Consider the following 20110-nt stretch of genomic DNA (forward strand, 5'->3'; position numbering starts at 1 on the left):
TCAATGAGTGCTTTGGAAGGCCTTAAAGATAACGGTTGATGGGAACTTGGAAATTGTTCCATCAGATGATGCTAGTGAAGCTAGTTGGTTCAAAACACTTCGATGGACTGATCAGTATCATAAACCCTGCAGTAGTGCTTTGGCAGTAGTCATGAAGTCCTAGCAAAGAGAATACTGTTGTCTGGTGATCCTTAGCTACTCACCGATGTCTACCAGCTATCCTCAAGACTTCAGAAGGTAGCTTTTGAAGGAGCCAAGTCACACAACACCTGCTGATGCAAATCAGCAAGTAAACAAAACGGGTGTGCGGTGGGGGAAGATAAAACCAGTAATCAAATTTCCAGTTTCACCAAGTAGTCAGTAAAAACCATTATGACCGTTACATCCAGGATGACAAGTGGATTTATTCCAAAAGGTAATCCTTTAGTAAAAAAAGTACTGAGGATCACTGATCTGTCATCCCTGCCTCTGCTCCAAGCAGGATCAATTTCACAGACATTTATCTGGCTTGTTCTGAAGAACCTCCAGTGATGGAGACTCTGCAGCCTCTCACAGCAGGCTCCTGAGGTGCTTTACTTGCCCAAGATAATATACCCAGGCAGAAAGTTTCTTCCAAAATTTAAACTGAAGAGAATTCCTCTCTTCTCCTCTCCTCTCCTCTCCTCTCCTCTCCTCTCCTCTCCTCTCCTCTCCTCTCCTCTCCTCTCCTCTCCTCTCCTCTCCTCTCCATTGAGAATTTCCTGAGGGAGCTATTTTTCCTTGATTCTAATTTTACAAGATGTTGGCTGAAATAATCAAGAAGGAAATAATAAGGATTGTAGCAGAGGAGACTGTTTAATTTCTCCATTGGGCTTTCCCTAGCTTTGCAATACATGGTATAAACAGACATCAAATCATCTCTTTGGCAAGGAATGCTGTTATTTCAGTGTAAATAAACAGAAAGGGCAAATCAGGTAAAAAAACGTTATTGCATTCCTCGGCTCTCTAGAGTTTCACCGACATTTTAAGAAGTCATTTGGCTTCCCTCATTGACAAGAGACTTGTACTCCCTGTTTTGGGAGGGATTTGATTTGGAGAGGTTGCTTAGCTGAGACTTACACCATGTGCAGGGAAGAAGTCAGAGGAGTTGTTGTGAAGGGCGATAAAATGAGTACGATTGCGTTGTCATAGGTGAAGCACTTTTTCTTTCATAACAAAATCTGTGGCTGAGTTTAAACATCTTTACTCCCTTTTTGCACATAACTAGTGCTTTTCTGTCACTGTGCAATACATCCACAGTACTGGTGGAGAGTTTTTAGGCAACAGATCTGCTGTTGAGGTAATATCAATAAAGCTGAAGCTGTAACATTCATTTACACAAGTCCTCCCTTGGAGCAGGTCCACACATGCAGCAGAATGGGATTATGCTTGCTCAGCTCCACCACATGGGTGCTAGGTATTAACCTGGGCGCTGCTCAAGCTTGAAGCAGCCACACTATGCTGAGCTGAGGACAGCCTCGGATGACGGGGCTTGCCGTGCCCTCAGCCCTCTCCCTGCCCAGTGCCGTGACCCATGATGAGTGCTGAGTGCTCTTGCACGGATGTAGACCACTTCTGGACTGGGGAATGGACTTTGGTTCTTACTGGCTTGAGGCTGTAGATGGGTCCTGCATATACCATGCAACAGGGCAAAAACAGTGACACAGAGCCTTTGTGTGACTCCATAGGAAGCTATAAGGGAATACACTTCCAGGGCCAAGGCATAGGGTCCAGGGCTAGGGCTAAAGGCTGAGGTTCCTGTCTTCATATAGAGGGTCTCTTGACAAGTAACATTTGCAAAACATACAGTACCTCCTTGCCTGTGAGAGCCGCATTCCACTGCTGAGCTTTGATCAGTGGGTCTGTTAATATAGAAGAGATTTAGGTTTTAATTTTAACCAGAGGAACATTTGAACCTGGTTACAGGTGATCAGTCACACAAACCCATGTCTGGATTTAAACAAGTGACATGTCTTCTGTAAATTGACTAGGCTCAATTAACTCGCTTAACTCTTTGCAGGTTGCACGCCGTGTTCCAAGACAGGCCAAATTTTTGCAGAGGCTGGTACGTATCACACTGTGTCTTTATTTTATCTCATGGGAATTACACTTGCTCTATGTGTGTATGTGTGTGTGCATCCCTGTGCCCAGGAACGGACTATGTCAGTGGGTGATGTTAGGGTGAGATTCTAGGTTAAAAAAATCTTCATTTTGATCAATGCAACAGGTACAGGTTCTTCTAATACTTCTGAATACATCTTCTCAACGCCAGGTTTGGAGAGGGAACATCATATGTTACAAACCTCAACCATGCAGTGAACATAAGCCTGATGAATCCCATTGAATCTGAAGAGAAAGGGACAGTTTGCTTTGAAATTTGAAGATCTCTGTTGTTCTCTGTTGATGCAGAGGCTAAAATTTACTGAAGAAAGGAAGAAAACAAGGAAGCCAATATCTTTCTTTCCGCATGGGAACCTAAGCTTTAAGATGTTTACCTGCAATTGTGAGACGTACAGCAAATCTGTGAGATCTGGCTGTATTTCTGCGCTGTGAGTTGCATGGCTTAGATCAAAACTTTGGCTAAAGAGGCAGCCAGCAAAATTGCTGTTCACAGCCAGTTATTTTTCTGGCTTTTCTGAGGTATGGGGGCTTCGCAGTTGAGAAGTGGAGGAACTCATTTCACACACTTAGAAGCCATCACATGTTAATAGCTTCTGGTGCCTTTGATCTTTGGCAGATTTGAATCAGTAGCCTAGAGGAGAGCAACTCTCAGTCTTATTACCAGTTTATTACTTCTAATCTGAGATACAGTCAATTTGTTTTGATGAAAGCAACTGATAAAGGTAAAAACAAGGAGTGTATTTCATTGATCTTCAGCTCTCTTCTGTCTTTCCAAACATTTGATGTAAACAAGCACAAAATCATTTGTTTGGCAAGAAAATTTCAGCTCCCAGTTCATCATAATCACCAGGACACCTTCATAAAGCATCCAGCCAACCTGCCTCATAGCAGTATGCTCATCTGCCACCTTGGTGTTCCCTAGCTTTATTTTTAATAGGGATAATAAATCACAGTAATAATAATATTGAACAAATGGTTTGTTTTGTTTTTTCCTTTGTGCTGCTTCTCATCTTCTGGAGGCTTTAATAAAAAGTGGAGAAAACAAACAGGCATTTGCGCAGCTGTAAGTCAGAGCATCAGGAGCTGATGGATTGTGCAAGAGCTCCAGGGAACGCACCAGAATCGCAGACTGGAACTTGGGCTGCCCGCCAAGCCCGACCTAGCAACCTATTTGGAAACTGCCTCTGCCCCCACCGTTTATATTTTCTATATACAAGGAATGGCAGATCCCTTCCAGGGACGGGAGGATGAATCAGTTCTTTCATCCTCAGTTGTATGTGATGCCCTTATTCAGTGTTTGCTTTCTCCAACAGTAACTCCTATCCGTCAAGAAGAGGGAGAGCTGTTGAATGTCTTTTTTTTCATTTGGTTTTGCTGTTCCTCAGTCTGTGAGGATATCAGAGCTGGAGCTTGTTCAGTGGGATAGAGAGATATGACAAAGATTAGTTGAAGCCAGCAACTAGTAGATTCAGAAAAAAACCCTAAGCGATGTGGTTCTTCATGTGAAATATAGAATCATAGAATCATAGGATGCTTTGGGATGGAAGGGACCTTTAAAGGTCATCTAGTCCACCCCCCCTGCAATAAGCAGGGACATCTACAACCAGATCAGGTTGCTCAGAGCCCCGTCCAACCTGACCTTGAATGTTTCCAGCAATGGGGCATCTCCCACCTCTCTGGGCAACCTCTGCCAGTGTTTCACCACCCTCAGTGGAAAAAATTTCTTCCTTAGATCTAGTCTGAATCTACCTTCTTTTAGTTTAAAACCATTACCCCTTGTCCTATCGCAACAGGGCCTATTAAAAGTCTGTCCCCATCTTTCTTATAAGCCCCCTTTAAGTACTGAAAGGCCGCAATAAGGTCTCCCCACAGCCTTCTCTTCTCCAGGCTGAACGACCCCAGCTCTTTCAGCCTTTCCTCATAGCAGAGGTGCTCCAGCCCTCTGATCATTTTTGTGGCCCTCCTCTGGACCCTCTCCAACAGCTCCATGTCCTTCCCGTGCTGAGGACCCCCGAGCTGGACGCAGGGCTCTGGGTGGGGTCTCCCCAGAGCAGAGCAGAGGGGCAGAATCCCCTCCCTCGCCCTGCTGGCCACGCTGCGGGGGATGCAGCCCGGGGTACGGTTGGCTTTCTGGGCTGCGAGAGCACCTTGCTGGCTCATGTCCACGTCTGTCAGTACCCCCAAGTCCTTCTGCTGAGGGCTGCTCTCAATCCCTTCATCCCCCAGCCTGTGCTGATACCGGGGGTTGCCCCGACCCAGGTGCAGGACCCTGCACTTGTCCTTGTTGAACCCCATGAGGTTCACCCAGGCCCACCTCTCCAGCCTGCCCAGGTCCCTCTGGATGGCAAGCTGTGGAACTGCTTGCTGCAAGATGTGCGGGATGCTAAAAGTTTACACGGATTCACAAAGCAGCTGTGTAAAGTCATAGAAGAAAAATCCACAGAGGTTTCCTAAGCACAAAAATACCACCCTTGGTTCAAGAGTTCCTTCAGCCACAAATTGCTGCAAACTGAGAGAATATTTCTGGGTACTATCAGTGCAGGTTGGACTGATTTTACACTCTTCTCTAAGCATGCACTATTGATCTCTGCCAGTGATGGGCTATAGGGTTAGAATTGCTTTTGTTCTCACCTAATACAAGCATTCTTATGTTCGTGTCATAACAAGGGCAAGTCTATGTCCATGTCCTCTGTCATATTCTAAAGACTTTCTGACTTCAGCTAAATCCATCACTGCATTCACAGTGTTAGAGTCAGTGTCAAATCTGTCACTGCAGAACCACCTTGTATCTCAAGTAAAAGGCAAAGGGTTTGATCCTCTTTTGCTGTTGAGCTGTCCACCATGTTTGAATTCATAGCTTATGATGAAATGCAGAACATGGGAGTGGACGCAGGATATCTGGAGCCAAAGATGTAGTTTCAGATTCTTCCTTTTACTTCTGTTATTAAATCTTCTGTATCTCTTGCTATGCCACAGGCAATTAGTGGTATGGAAGACTGAACGAAACATCAGCTCATTATATCTGGAAATGTTCCTACAGCACTACTTCTGATCAAAACTCCCCATCCTGGACGGGGCTCTGAGCAACCTGGTCTAGTGGAAGGTGTCTCTGCCCATGGTGGGGGGGTGGGGGGGTGGAACCAGATAATCTTTAAGGTCCCTTCCACCCCAAACCATTCTATGATTCTATGATTCTATGATCCTCTCCATCTTCAGGATAATGAGACTGGAAAGCCATGCCTATGTATCAGGGAGGGTCCTAAGAACAGCAGGATCTAGTTCTAATCAACAGCAATTGAGTAAAAGCCACTAGTGGCCTAAGGGGGGGACATTAGATCTGAGCAGATGTTCTAATCTAGATCCATTGCACTGAGCTGTCTGAAATCAGTGAGACAAATCACACCCTAGAAGTGCTGATTTCTTGCAATTGTGCTCCACGTGAGCTGAGCCTGTGCTAAGCAGGATGACAGTGGACACAGAGCACATCATACATTCTCCAGCTGTTAAAGATACCTATCATGATTAGGTTCATTTGAGACACGTTTATCAGAGTTTTTCCAAGCAAGTGTAGGCAAGTGGGGCTTTATTTCCAAGTCTATTGATGATTTTGTGTTTGTTTCCAGTGGATCCTCATTCTTCCATTTGCCTGGAATTCACTAGCCCAGCAGCTTGGTTAGTTGGATGCTGACTTATTATTTCTACTGATGCCATCAGCTACTGCAGAAATGTTCCTGTTTCATACTTACTTATACAACTACTGGTTCCCTTTGTTAAGCCATTTGTCAAAATGATTTTTGTTCAGAAAAAAAGCCTGGAAGTGCAGCTGAAGAGCATATTCTTTTCTTCACAAGTCTTATGTGGCTGTGACTTTTTATCAACCTTAATAGGAAGTGTCTCAGTCTATTTGACTTAGTGAAGTCGCTCTGTGTTTTACTCTTTAGCTTACTTCTGCTTTTGAGGGTTCAGTCTTTGACTGTTTAAGGCAACATACAGAAATTTTTTTTACATAGACTGCTTATGGTTAAATACACTGAAGTCTTCCAGGAAGAAAACTGTTGAGCTCCATGGAGATGTTGCTGTCAAAAAATCTCATTAGACTGGAGAAATGCTCCAACCCAGGACTTGTGCACAAAAACACATTCCCAAGAAGCAGAAATTGGCTTTCAGCTTCCATTGCTACATCGTGCGTCGTTCATTTCAGTCTCTGCTGGAAGGAATCCAGTGTGGGCTAAAAGGCTTAAAATATTTTGCCTGAGACGTCACAGTGTCAGTGTTTCTTATTAAGTCTCTTCTGTCCATTGGCTGAGACCTCCAGGATGGATTCACAGCAGAGGAGGACTCAACCTACTCCACTGACAACAGTTTTTCTGTTTATATAACCTATGGATCTGATTGTGTGAATTTGAAGATGCTGCTTCATACATAGTGATCTCAGTCTTTCAAGAAGTCTTACATCTGCTCTTGTGCACAGTCCACATCTGACATCAGTTCTGGACCCAACAGGGACATATTTTGAGCTTCTCTTCCCACGCCATAAGGGACTAATCCTGATCCTCTCACACAGTCAGAGTTGAAGGGTGCAATCTAGGATACAGGTGGATTTTGTCAGTGTGTTTCACAACATAAAGGCTGGCATAATCAGAGCACTCATCATTCCCAGACCCTTCTCAAGCACTGGAGAATGACTGTGGCCTTTGCTCTTGTGCATGAACAAAGGCAGTGCCATGTTCCTGGTTTACCTTTTGCAGCTCACCTGAAATGGCGAGGGCAAGCCCACCTTGCCTGCTGTTGACTGTTTTCTGTAGGAAAGTCTAATGCTCATAGAGTGGTAATTTGCTTGAGTGTATTAAGTGTTAAAGCCATTAAAACACTGAAGGGGTGAGTTATTTAGCTGTCAATGTTAATAGGTAACCTTTTGATACCTACAGGAAACCCGGCCTCGGATGTCTGAATTCACTGTGAAATCCACAATCATTTCTCGATATGCTTTCACCACGGTGTCGTGCACAATGGTGAACAGCGGATCTGAGGCACGCGAAGGTGTGTTTGAGATGCAGATCCCAGCTGCAGCCTTCATCTCCAACTTTACCATGTAAGTAAGTAATGCTGACAGCTGGGTGGACAATGGTTTTCCCATCCCACAGACAGCTCTCTCAGATTTCAAAAACTGGCAAATCTGCAGTAGGACTATATCAAGGCCTTTTTGCATTTCTTTGGGAAAAATAAAACCACACATGATATAATCCATCCGAGACTGGTCATGGCCCCAAAGCCAGAGAAAGTCCTTGAATGACAGGATGCTAAGATTCAAGTCCTCAATGTACATAGGGAAGAAAATTATTCTATTTCCCATCTGAATGTCTTTTAACAACTTCCTTCTCCTCCTCTCTCTTTGATTTGGACCAAAAAATCTCTCCTAGCCCTCAGAAACCTTTTCAATTAAGTTTCAGCAACACTGGCACACAATAGTTATCTTGCCTAACTGACTGCGGTGCCTAAGCAGCTCCTTGTTCTTCCAGGTTCTCCATATTGTCAATGGAGGAGGAGAGTCAACTCCAACTAGCAGATAGGTTCACTTGCTGCTGGAGGTGCTAGTCATGCTCTGTGGATAATAGCGCAAGTAGAGGGCAACCAAGGTCATACTGAAATGACTCACTAAGGAATAAATTAAGCTCTTGGTTTCAATAATGTGTTTGGTTTGGTTATGCTCAGATCCTCCCTAGGGGTAGATATTGGGGACACAACTTCATAGAATCATAGAATTGTTTAGGTTGGAAAAGACCTTTAAGATCATCAAGTCCAGCCATTAACCTAGCACTGCCAAGTCCACCACTAAATCATGGCCTCAAGCACCACATCTACCCGTCTTTTAAATACCTCCAGGGAGGGAGACTCAACCACTTCCCTGGGCAGCCTGTTCCAATGCCTGACTACCCTTTTGGTGAAGAAGTTTTTCCTAATATCCAACCTAAACTTCCCCTGGCTCAGCTTGAGGCTGTTTCCTCTTGTTCTATTGCTAGTTACTTGGGACCCCCACCTCACTACAACCTCCTTTCAGGTAGCTGTAGAGAGCAATAAGGTCGCCCCTCAGCCTCCTCTTCTCCAGGCTAAACAACCCCAGTTCCCTCAGCTGCTCCTCATAAGACTTGTGCTCTAGACCCTTCACCAGCTTCTCTGCCTTTCTCTGGACAACTTCGGACCTGACCATAGCAGATAGGGGACCAGCTCTTTTAGAAAGACTTCCATTTGGACTGAATAGGAGGAAAAACAGTCTTTTGTTATTGGCCAGCCAAAATGTATATTAAGGGCAGTTTCCTTATGGAATCCATGGCCCTGTAACTCATTCCCAGGGAGAAGCATTTTAGTTAGGGAGGCAGCTAATGGAGAGCAGTCATCCTGAATATTGCCACGTGTATTTACACAGATGGTGGATCTGAAACCAGACAAAAAAAGTGCTCATTGGGATTCTTGGCAATTGCTTTGCTTTCTGGTTTGCCTCCTTATGCTTTGGAGATTACCTACTGAACTGGCATTTTAGAGAGGTAAACTCCTGGACTAAAAATGTATTCTGCTGGTATAACCAGCCAGGGAACTTCTAAGTCAGCTTCTGTCTCAGTGCCTTGAGTGGACTCTAGGAGAGTTACACCAGCAGCACACTTAGCCTATTCACATGTGCGCAGTCTGTGAACCCTTCTACAGCAAGGTGTACAGCTGTCACTGTATATGCGTGCAGAGTGGTCATGCTGACATCTCTGGTCTCTCCAGGAGCATCGGCAACAAGACTTATTATGGGGAGGTCACGGGGAAGGAAAAGAAAAATAGCAGTGATGACAAAGCAAGGCACAAGAAACCTGCGAGCGCTACAGATGGAAGGTAAGTGTCATGTATTTGTCTGTGTTCTGGGAAGTGACATACTCTCCTCCCATCTTTATTTCATCTGCTTTGGCATACCCATCCATGGATTTACAGGAAGAAAGAACTAAATAGAATGTTATTCACACTGCCCGGTGTCATTCCCATACTCCAACTCATGTAAAATTGTATGTGGCGTTTTCTAGCCTTGTTACACAACATTTTCGTGTCCAAGATAGAATCATAGAATTGTTAAGGTTAGAAAAGACACTTAAGATCTTCAAGTCCAACCGTTAACCCAGCACTGCCAAGTCCACCACTAAACCATGTCCCTAAGCACCACATCTACCCGTCTTTTAAATACCTCCAGGGATGGAGACTCAACCACTTCCCTGGGCAGCCTGTTCCAATGCCTGACCACCCTTTTGGTGAAGAAGTTTTTCCTAATATCCAACCTAAACTTCCCCTGGCTCAGCTTGAGGCCGTTTCCTCTTGTCCTATCCCTTGTTACTAGGGAGAAGAGACCGACCCCCACCTCGCTACAACCTCCTTTCAGGTAGTTGTAGAGAGCAATAAGGTCTCCCCTCAGCCTCCTTTTCTCCAGGCTAAACAACCCCAGTTCCCTCAGCTGCTCCTCGTAAGACTTGTGCTCTAAACCCTTCACCAGCTTTGTTGCTCTTCTTTGGACACGCTCCGGCACGTCAATGTTCTTCCTGTAGTGAGGGGCCCAAAACTGAACACAGTACTCGAGGTGCGGCCTCATAGAATCATAGAATCGTTAAGGTTGGAAAAGACCCCCAAGATCATCGAGTCCAACCGTTAACCTATCACTACGAAGTCCACCACTATACGGTCCTCACCAGTACTGAGTACCCTCCCTGGTCCTACTGGCCACACTATTCCTGATGCAAGCCAGGATGCTGTTGGCCTTCTTGGCCACCTGAGCACACTGCTGGCTCATGTTCAGGCGGCTGTCGACCAACACCCCCAGGTCCTTTTCCGCTGGGCAGCTCTCCAGCCACTCCTCCCCAAGCCTGTAGCGTTGCATGGGGTTGTTGTGACACAAATTCAAGACCCGGCACTTAGCCTTGTTGAACCTAGATGCTCCAGGATGTACTTGAGAGGGAAAGAAATCTTGTTACTTCCTGAATAACAGGCAGGAAAATTAAAGCACACAGAAATTCAATGAATTACAACTTCACGACTACAAAGTTAGTCAGTGGTAGAACCACAGGTGGCCTTTTGCAATCATGCTTACTTGCCCTGTTCTCAGGGCATGGCTGTGTTTAGTCCTCTTGGCCAGGCACTGGCAGAAAGTCTCATCCCTTTAATAATCTTAAAGCCTATATGTTCACCAGAATGCACTTCTTCAGCAACACTATGGGGTATTTTCCCCCCTCTAATTTCACCCAAATAGCTCTCAAAGATATGCACTGTTGGATGGATTTTGCTGCTCTGGAAAATCCTGCACTATTCCCAGTTACCTGGGACAGTAGCACTATTCCAACATGAACACATGATCAAGAACAGCTAAACAAACTGATTTTCAGACCAGAGAAATGATGAAATGTGGGGATGGAGAGGTCTGACAGAGCTCTGAACTCACTGGTAAGTGGAAGGAGAATAAGGAATTTTAATTTTCTGTCTTTCATAGAGGAACTAGGGAAAATTGAATGAAATGATGAGATGTCAGGTTCAAAATGGCCAAAATAACATATTCTTCACATAAATATGGGTTTCTTGCCACTAGAAATTGTGGATGCTAAACTTAATGTGGGTTCAAAAAGTGACTAGATGAATTTTTGGTGGGAAAAATCCATCAGGAACCTTTAGCACAGGATGCTGTCTCAGGATTCAGACACAGACTGGCAGAACCTGAAAGAGTTCTATATTTCTCTTGAAGCACTATATTTCTCTTTTCCTGCCCTGTTGCATCCTCTTCTGTAGGTGATTACTACCTGTCATTGTTAGACCGCTGGTATAACCCAGAGATGTCATTCCAACTGTCCTAAAGGCTAACATTAAAAAAAAAAAAATCTTTTTATATGTGTTAGAGAAATCAAAGTCTGAAATCCTTTTCGATACTCACTGAATTGTGGGCATCACCAAAATTTCACATCACTGAGTTCTGAAGTCACCCCTACATGGCATTAAAATTTTCCATTCTTGTTATGTGGCTTTTTTATTTTCCCTTCAGAAATAGTAGTGCCTGGCATCACATCAGTGCCTGGTAGCTGGACACTACAGTGCACTGTGTGGTAGGTAGAGCATCTTAAGTTATCTCTGTTTAACTGTTGTGGTTTAACCCCAGCCAGCAACTAAGCACCACACAGCTGCTCGCTCACTCCCCCTACCCCAGTGGGATGGGGGAGAGAATTAGAAGGATGAAAGTCAGAGAACTCGTGGGTTGTCATAAGAACAGTTTAATAATTGAAGTAAAATGAAATAGAATAGTAGTAGTAGTAGTAATAATAATAATAATAGTATAATACAATAATAATATACAAAGCAAGTGATACACGACACAATTGCTCACCACCTGCCGACCGATGCCCAGCCCATTCCTGAGCAGCGATCGCTGCCCCCTGGCACACTCCCCCCAGTTTATGTACTGAGCATGACGTTATATGGTATGGCATAGCCCTTTGGCCAGTTGGGGTCAGCTGTCCTGGCTGTGCCCCCTCCCAGCTTCATGTGCACCTGGCAGAGCATGGGAAGCTGAAAAGTCCTTGACTAGTGTAAGCACTACTTAGCAACAACTAAAACATCGGTGTGTTATCAACATTATTCTCATATTAAATCCAAACCACAGCGCTATACCAGCTTCTAGGAAGAAAAAAATCACCTCTATCCCAGCTGAAACCAGGACATTAACAAAAGGGCAGCTGAAGCCAATAAAGGCTAAAGGTGGGAATTCATCTCACTTCAAACTAGCGAACAAAAAGCTGACTGTCAGTTGTATGCTGGGTGACTGATGGCACACTGTGGTCAATCAGAAGAGTCCTTTTAGAGAAGTGTCCAGAAGGTCCTACTTCTCCCCATAGTGTATGTAGCTATAAACAGCTAATATCAGGGAAGAGGAATTCATTTGTACTTAGCTTAAGAAATTGCAATGAGTCAGCAGTGGCAAAGTCAAGAATTGAATATGGGTCTTGCAAATCCTCTGTGTAAGAAACGGAGAGACAGCCTTTCCTCTGGCCCTGCTCCATATTATACATGTCTGTCATATTCCTCTCTGTAAGAAGCCATCTCGTCTTTTAAGATGTTTCTTCCTGTGGAAACCTCCTGCATGCCCCATATTTTGTGAAGCTTTAGGATGTTTTCTTTCTTGCTGGTTTCGCATATTCAATGATAGGAAATACTTTTATTGGACCAACAAAATCCAGATTCATCATTCACTGGAGGAGGTGGTATGTGATGTGTATGGGGTGTGAAAGTGTCTTTGGATTTTCCTTCCAGGGAGAATGGCTATGAGACATTCAAAGCTTCTGTCTTCATTCCTCGCAAGATGCAGGCCAGGTTCCTACTGCATTATGAAGAGCTTTTGCAAAGGCGACTGGGAAAATATGAGTATACAGTCAGCATCCGGCCCCAGCAGCTGGTGGGGAGGTTACGAGTGGAGGTGAACATCCTGGAGAACTCAGGCATAGTTTCACTGGAAGTGCCTCCCCTTCGAAACAGCAAGCATAAAGGCAATGGGAAAGTTGAAGGTAAGGAGAGATTGTCTGACCCATGGTTCTGTTACTCGTGGGGCCTTAATCACTTCTCAAGAACTGGACTGGCAGTGTTGGGGCAAGGCAGTCTTGGATAATTGTGTAGACTGGTGTTTCATTCACTCTCCCTCTGCTCCAAATGAGGCATTAAACAAAATCCCAACGTTGTATTAAAGCAGCATTGTCTAGGATCAAGACCGTATTAGAAAATAGAGGACACATCTCATGAAGACAACAAGAAAAATGAACGCTAGCAGCTCATTAGGCATAAATTATTCTGGCGAATTCCAACTATGACTTTATTTAGAAAGATGCATTTTTTACTTTCGCTTCTTAACTTTTGCTGCACTCACTGCATGACAGGTACATTCCACCCCAGAGGTGGCTGCGTTTGAGTGACAAGCAAGACTTTAAGCATTGCAGGCCATCAGCTATTCCTATTTAGGGATCTCTCATTCACTGGCAGGGCAACCTCCAGGTTCATGAAAGCTGGTATAATGGCTACAGCGTGAAAGGGATTTCAGGACTATGAACTCTGTGTGGTTCAGTGGTGGAAATCCAGTTTTATCATAAAGGCTGATGGCTTTTGTTCTGTTTTCTATAGATGACTGTCTATGTGGTATCTGTGCATAAGCACCTGAGAACTTTCAAGCTTAATGAATGTAGGGCTGATTCGATTCCATTCAACTCAATAGGATTTTTTTTTGCTATTGTCTTTACGAGCTTTGAACTGGGCCTTCAGGCCTTGTGCTCAGCATTTGATCAGGCTCTTCCCTGGCTCCCACATCTCCTGGGAACTGTTTATTTTAAGCAAATTGTTTTTTCCATCCATCCATGCCAAGGCAGATAGGAAATCCTGCTTTTTAGAACATGGGAAATTCCAAGAGGAAAATCCGTGTTTTGCCAAAGCACTAAGCATGGTCCAAGAATCTACTCTTACCCCCAACTGTCCTTGCTTACTGTTCAGACTGTAAAGGTAATTTTCCTAGTGTAAACTAACAGTGAGGAGCACAGGATACTGTGATTGCTACGTGTTGACAAAAAACCCTCATGAAAAAAAGAGGGTGAGTCGGAGCTGCAAGCAGGAGGTGGAGTCTTGAGGGACTTGATCCTCAGTTACTCTAAGTGACACAATGCCAGCAAAATCAGTGGAGCTGTTCATGTTTGCCAGGTAAAGACCCTAAAACATGTGAATATGGAGTTAAATAGATTACTCAGTGTGATCCTACCGATTTCATCCAAATCACATCATTGAAATCAAGGCTGTCAGTGACTTGGACTAGCTTCAGATCAAGCCTTATACAACTAATTAGTCTCTCTGCCGTACATCCATGCATTGTGTGATAAATGTGCTCTGCCTCTCATGAGGAGGGACAGGAAACCTTTTTCACCTGTCAGGGAATATCATAGTGCATTGTGGTATATGGTTTCCTGCAAAACATCTGGCATTGATCAAGGTTAGAGACAGACTAAGCAGAGCAGACACACTGTTGGTCTAGTGCAGTATGGAAATTCCTACATGTAAATGACATACAGGGAAAAGTCTCGTAACTTGCTCTCCAAATGGCAATCTGTGAGCACTGATCATTCTTGGCACTGTGCTTCAGATTTAAAACAGCTCATATAAAAATGGGCCCAGGCTCTAAGATTCCATAATCCTCCCTAGCCAGTAAAATGTATATAAAATAGATGTCCCATTTCAGGATGGGTGACGCAACTAAAACTCAGATTCCCTGTGCTTTATCCTTGCTCAGAATTCAATTACAGACCCTTTCTATCTGGAATGGCCCTATACAGTTGGTGAAAACTGTTTGCTGTGATGAAATCGCTGCTATGGAAGTCACTGAAATGCCAAACACACTTTTGGGGTCCATCATGGGCAGTCGGGAGTGGGTTGTGTCTCTGCCAGATCAAGTCTTCATTGATACTCAGGTGTGTGCCACTCAGATGAGTGTATAGGGTTAATGAATTCAGTAGGTTTGCTGAGCTTCTTTCTGATGTAAAGTAAAATGAGGGGATTAGGACATCACCAGCAGCCAGACCAAAAAAAAAAAATAAAAAAAATTGGCAGAGGGTCTCAGAAGGGTCTAATATAGGTCTCAGAGAAGAACAGCTTGTTTTGGATAGGAGGGATTTATTGCTTATGACCTCTTCTGGCCAACAAGGCCGATCACACTCGGAGCAGACAACTGGAACTTTCTGCCTTCCTAAACACAAATGGAAACCACAAGAATACTCTTGGGGAGAGCAAGGCCAAGGCAAGGAGCATTTCACTTGGAAATCCGCTATATTCCAGTCAGCTGTCATCTCTCAAGCTTGATCCAAAAAGCAAAACATCTGAGTTATTAGATCCTCCCTGCAAAGCCTTGTTGCTCATATGACACCTAAAGACCCAAGAGCATGAGATCTGCACATCCAGTAAGACTTCCAGGGAAGGCTATGGGTTTTTAAGGGAAAGGCAAGTGAATTGCGAGTCTTATGTTTAAAGAGTGGCCTCTTGGCAGACAGTCTGCAAACTGGGAGTAAACCAGGAAAAAGGCAGTGTCTGGTCTCTTCTTGGATTCCTGTGGCTTAAAACTCTTCAGTATCACTTGACTGGAGAGCATGGCAGCAATCTAGTAAGTAAGTGGCTATCAAAGGGTGCCAGACCAGATGCTGCCATACTATGTTACCTGTGGTGCCCCAAATGAGATGTCCTGACTTAAAAAAAATGACCAAATAAGAAATCATAGAATCACACAATGTCCTGAGTTGGAAGGGACCCACAAGGATCATAGAGTCCAACTCCTGCCCCTGCATAGGACTACCCCAAAAATCATGCCGTATGTCTGAGGGCATTGTCCAATTGCTTCTTGAATGTTGTCAGGCTTGGCGCCATGACTGCCTCCTGGGGAAGCTTGTCCTAATGCTCCACTACCCTTTGGGTGAAGAACCTTTTCCTAATGTCCAGCCTAAAATGCCCCTGGCATATCTTCCTGCCATTCCCTTGGGTCCTATCATTGGTCATCAGGGAGAAGAGATCAGTACCTGCCCCTCCTCCTTCCCTCATGAGAAAGCTGCAGACTGCGATGAGGTCTCCCCTCAGCCTCCTCTTCTCCAGGCTGAACAGACCAAGTGACTTCAGCCGCTCCTCGTACAGCTTCCCCTCTAAACCCTTCACCATCTTCATGGCTCTCCTCTGGACACTCTCTAGTAGCTTCGTATACTTTTTGTACTGTGGCACCCAAAACTGCACACAGTGCTCAAGATGAGGCCACACCAGTGCAGAGCAGAGCGGGACAATCACCTCCCTTGACCGGCTGGCAATACTGTGCTTGATGCACCCCAGGACATGGTTGGCCCTCCTGGCTGCCAGGGCACACTGTTGGCTCATGTTCAACTTGCTGTCGACCAGAACCCCCAGAGGCCTGCACATTAAAAACTGTATTGCCTGACTGGTTTGAGTTTGAATATGTCATGAAAACTCTCTTCCTCAATTTCCTCAGTCTACAACGATGTCTATAGTTACCTCACGGTTAATGATAAAATGTGAGATTTTGATAAGTATTAATAAATTACCTGAGAGTATTGGGTGAAAAATGTGTTGTGACATCAAATCATCAGTTCTGAGTAATATGTTCAAAGTGCCACCAACCTGAAACCTAAGGATGGGATGTATCTTCACAAGTCATTTAGATGCTTTTGACTCTGCCTGACCTGGATAAGAATCTACATTCTTTTTCTGAGTACAGGTCCTGAAGATCCAGTGTAGGATAGGCACATTAAGCTGAAAATCAAATATGTTTGGCTTTGGAGTCATTCACAGCTCCAGATGATGAGCACCAGCAGTGACTGGTGTTCATAACTGAAATGCCAACCTGTTTTGGCAATAAACACTGTTAGCAAAACTAATGAAAACAATAGTAACAATAGTTTAGATGACAAAAAGTGGAGGAATAGCTGATCTGCTTTTATTTCATGGACCAATCCTCTTGCATTTGTGGTGCTTTCTACATGCTATCCATAGAGCCAATGTACCATGCAGGAAGCATAGTGGAAAAAACAGTTTCTCTGTTTAATGGTCATTCAGGATTTGCACTTTTGACTCCAGCCAAACTGCTAGTATCCATACAGTCTGTGATGAACAGAAGAGATAAAACTTAAAGACCTATAGACAGAAGATGACCCTTGATGAGAAAGAGTGAAGGAGACTTTTTTTTTTCAATTTATAAAACAGCGCAGAAATCACAGCAGTAGAAGCAGAAGCAATAGAGTCCAATTCTGCCTGCTTTTGGCTGTAGTGGCCCAAGATACAAAGATTGGACCTGGTTCCACAAACTTCCCGTGATTTATGACAAGTAAAGCTGTGCTTTGCTATAGATAGAGGCTCTTGGAAAGTCCTGCGTACATCCTCTCTGAATATGGAGCAGAGACAATGTGATAACAGGTCTTTCCAGGGTATTTCCTTTGTTAGTGACTCCTGTGCACACAGCTCCATCTGGGAGTTGTATTTTTCCCAAAGGAAGATATTAGGCATGTGAGTTTAGGAAAGTGATGTTTTGGCATGTGCAGGTGCTGTCTTCTGTCACATACAACCCCCCAAAAAGGTTTTTATTTCTTACCACAGTTAGAGGAGGATGAACTTTGCATTTGAGCTCTAATCCTGACTCTGCCAGTCTCCAAAATAATTTAGGTTTAACTGTTCATCATGTGAGGACTACAGTTTCACATGAAAAATGCTTTTTCCTGCTTTGTTTACTTCTTTAGCTCAATTTGGTGGAAAGTTTGTCTAAAGGCCCTATTAAAGACCTGAGCACAGACCAGCTCAAGTCTTTGGAGTTCATCCATGCTCTGTACTCTGCAATATCTCACAGATTTTCCTCTCTCAGGCACTTGTTTGAAAAGAACCGGGCCAATAAACAGGGGAGAGTAATTGTGATCCAGATATCAAGTGCTGCCTAAAAAAGAAACCTGGGGGAAGACATAGTAACTGTATTCAAATATATAAAAGGCTGCTGCAAGGAGGAAAAGAATACTATGCTTTTTGTGTCAATAACAGAAAGAACAAGAAGTCATGGGTTCATAATCCAGAAAGAAAAATGTACATTAGACATTGACAATGTCTAACAGTGAAAAAGTGAAGCTCTGGAAAGGACTGGCAAGGGCAGGTACTGAGTTTCCATTACTGCAGGTCTGGAGTGTTTCCAGACCATGTCATAAAACCAGGTAGGAAGGGATTCCATCTGGGAACATGGGATGAATTAGATAATCTGCCTTCCAGACCTGATTTCTATTATTCCAGGGGGAAAAAAAAAGTTATTTTGGACCTTTTCTATCAGACCATTTTTTGGTTTTAATGTCCATCCTGGAGATGGGAGATGAGTGGCTATGAAGAAGATGGGAGACCTTCCCCAGTTATTCTTGTCACTGACAATGGCTATGCGAGGCAGCCTTGGAAACCTCCTCTCCAGCGGTCCCTAAAGCACTGTCTGTGTTACAGGGGATGACATTTCTTGCCTCCAAAGAGTGTTTCGAGCAGTAATAGAGGAATGCAATGTGATCCACATGATCCCGTCTAGATTCCACGGTGCTTTACAAAACTGGATACGTGTGATTATGCCCATTTAGCAGGTGGGGAAACCGAGGCATGGATTGGCTACCTAATTCAGCTAATTTCAGATGGTGCAAGTCCATAGAAATGCTACGACTGGAACTCATGCTGTTGTGGTGCACAGCATATTGTGCTCACCCATCAATGTACTTACAGCAGAGAGACACAGACGTGAAGTCCAAAGGCCACAACCACAGATATATATGTGCAGTAGGTATAAAGAGAGAGCTTCTGTTTCCAGCGTGAGACTGACTTTCATTAACCCTGATGTGATATGGCCAGGCAGCCTAACCGACGACAACGCTTGCTTTTCAGCAGTTGAGGAGAAGTAATGTGAAACCCTCAAATAGATTAGAAAATATAAATGAACTGTTAAGCCATTTCTATGAATTCTGGGCATTTCCCACACACTGACAGTTAAATGGGATTTTGGAAGTGATAGAAGACAGATGGAAAATCCAGGAATATATTAAAAACATACTACATCTGTTGATTCATCAGATCAAAGGGCAGCTATAAAAGTAAAAACAAATCAAGATGGAGGTAAAATCTTATAGAGCTATTGATTTATGACTTTCCTTTGCCAGGAGAAATCTGAAGATTTCTTCAGATTTGAAGATCCAACACTAGCGTCCCTTGAAGATCCAACACTAGCGTCCTTAAGTGATTCCAATGTACTGGCTGGGACCTCTCTCCCTGTTTCTGTCAGATTGGATGGATTGGAATTGGCATAGTCAGAGAAGCCACGATGCAGAGTCAATTCTTGACTTTACTGAAATTGAGTAGTATCTGTCATTCAGCCTCCTTGGTCAAGACTTTTGCTGATGAGTTTGCTTCACATTCCAGGTCCTCCAACTAAAATTTAGGCCTATAAGAAAACCCTTCCCTACCTCAATAGTACAATCTTGTGCCTTGTCTATTCAAATGCACTCACAGGACAGCTATAAAAGTAAAGCCAAATCAACATGAAAGTAACACCTGCGAGTGCTGTAGATTTGTGACTCTTAATTTCATTCCTTTGCCTAGAGGAGTCTAGTTAGAGTAAACATCACGGCTTTGGCTAATCATTTTATAAACCCACCAGAACCCTAGTCCTGGTATTTCTGTGGACTTTGACCTGTGGGAAGCCAGGTGAGTTAGGTAACCACTCCATGCCTCCATTTTCCTACTTCAACAGACATAATCATATGTATTTGATTTTGTAAATCACTGTGGGATCTGGATGGGAGGTGGATTGTGTTCAGTGTTGCATACAGATGTCACGTTGCATTCCTCTTATGCTGCTCCAAGCACTTTACAAAGGTGGAGAAATGACACTCCTCGTTATGTAGACAGTGTTATAGGAACCCGTGGAGAGAAGCTGTCCAAGACTGCCTATACCTTGTCATCGTGATCAGTATTGTTAATGGGGTGTAGCACATAATTAAAATTATCCTAAAGCAGATGTCTGTGTCTGACCAGATGTATCCCTGCCCTAATACATGACCCTAATCTCCCCTAATACTCTTGACCTGATCACCACTGAGCATAATGGGAGCCTAGAAAATAAGCTCAGATGTAGGTACTTGCATTGTGAACACCTAAACTGGAACTGAACCTCATCCATCTTTTCTTTTCCCTGCCATACCACAGACTTCTTGGGCCATCTTTGGCAAAGATTTGAGATCCTCACACACAGTATAATTAAGCAGCTCATTCCCACTAATTTTAATCAGCACATGAGCAGATATAATAGAAGTTCTGTGCCTCAGAGGGGTGTTGGAATAATCACCGTGAGAGCTGAAGCACCCAAGAACGCCAGTTGACAATCTATTTT

At 43.9% G+C, this 20110-nt stretch overlaps 1 protein-coding gene across 1 annotated transcript in view; it reads left to right on the top strand.

Moving 5' to 3' along the window:
- Positions 1-7124: 7124 nt before the first annotated feature.
- Positions 7125-20110, top strand: part of ITIH5 (inter-alpha-trypsin inhibitor heavy chain 5) — a 43318-nt gene continuing 30332 nt past the window's right edge. The window contains exons 1-3 of the mRNA XM_082308387.1: positions 7125-7231; positions 8905-9012; positions 12451-12701. Coding sequence (XP_082164513.1) covers positions 7149-7231; positions 8905-9012; positions 12451-12701 — 442 coding nt within the window. The 5' untranslated portion in view covers positions 7125-7148. The remainder of the gene's footprint in view (positions 7232-8904; positions 9013-12450; positions 12702-20110) is intronic.

Source organism: Platalea leucorodia (assembly GCF_965183815.1).
Source record: "Platalea leucorodia genome assembly, chromosome: 4".
Taxonomy (NCBI): Eukaryota; Metazoa; Chordata; class Aves; order Pelecaniformes; family Threskiornithidae; genus Platalea; species Platalea leucorodia.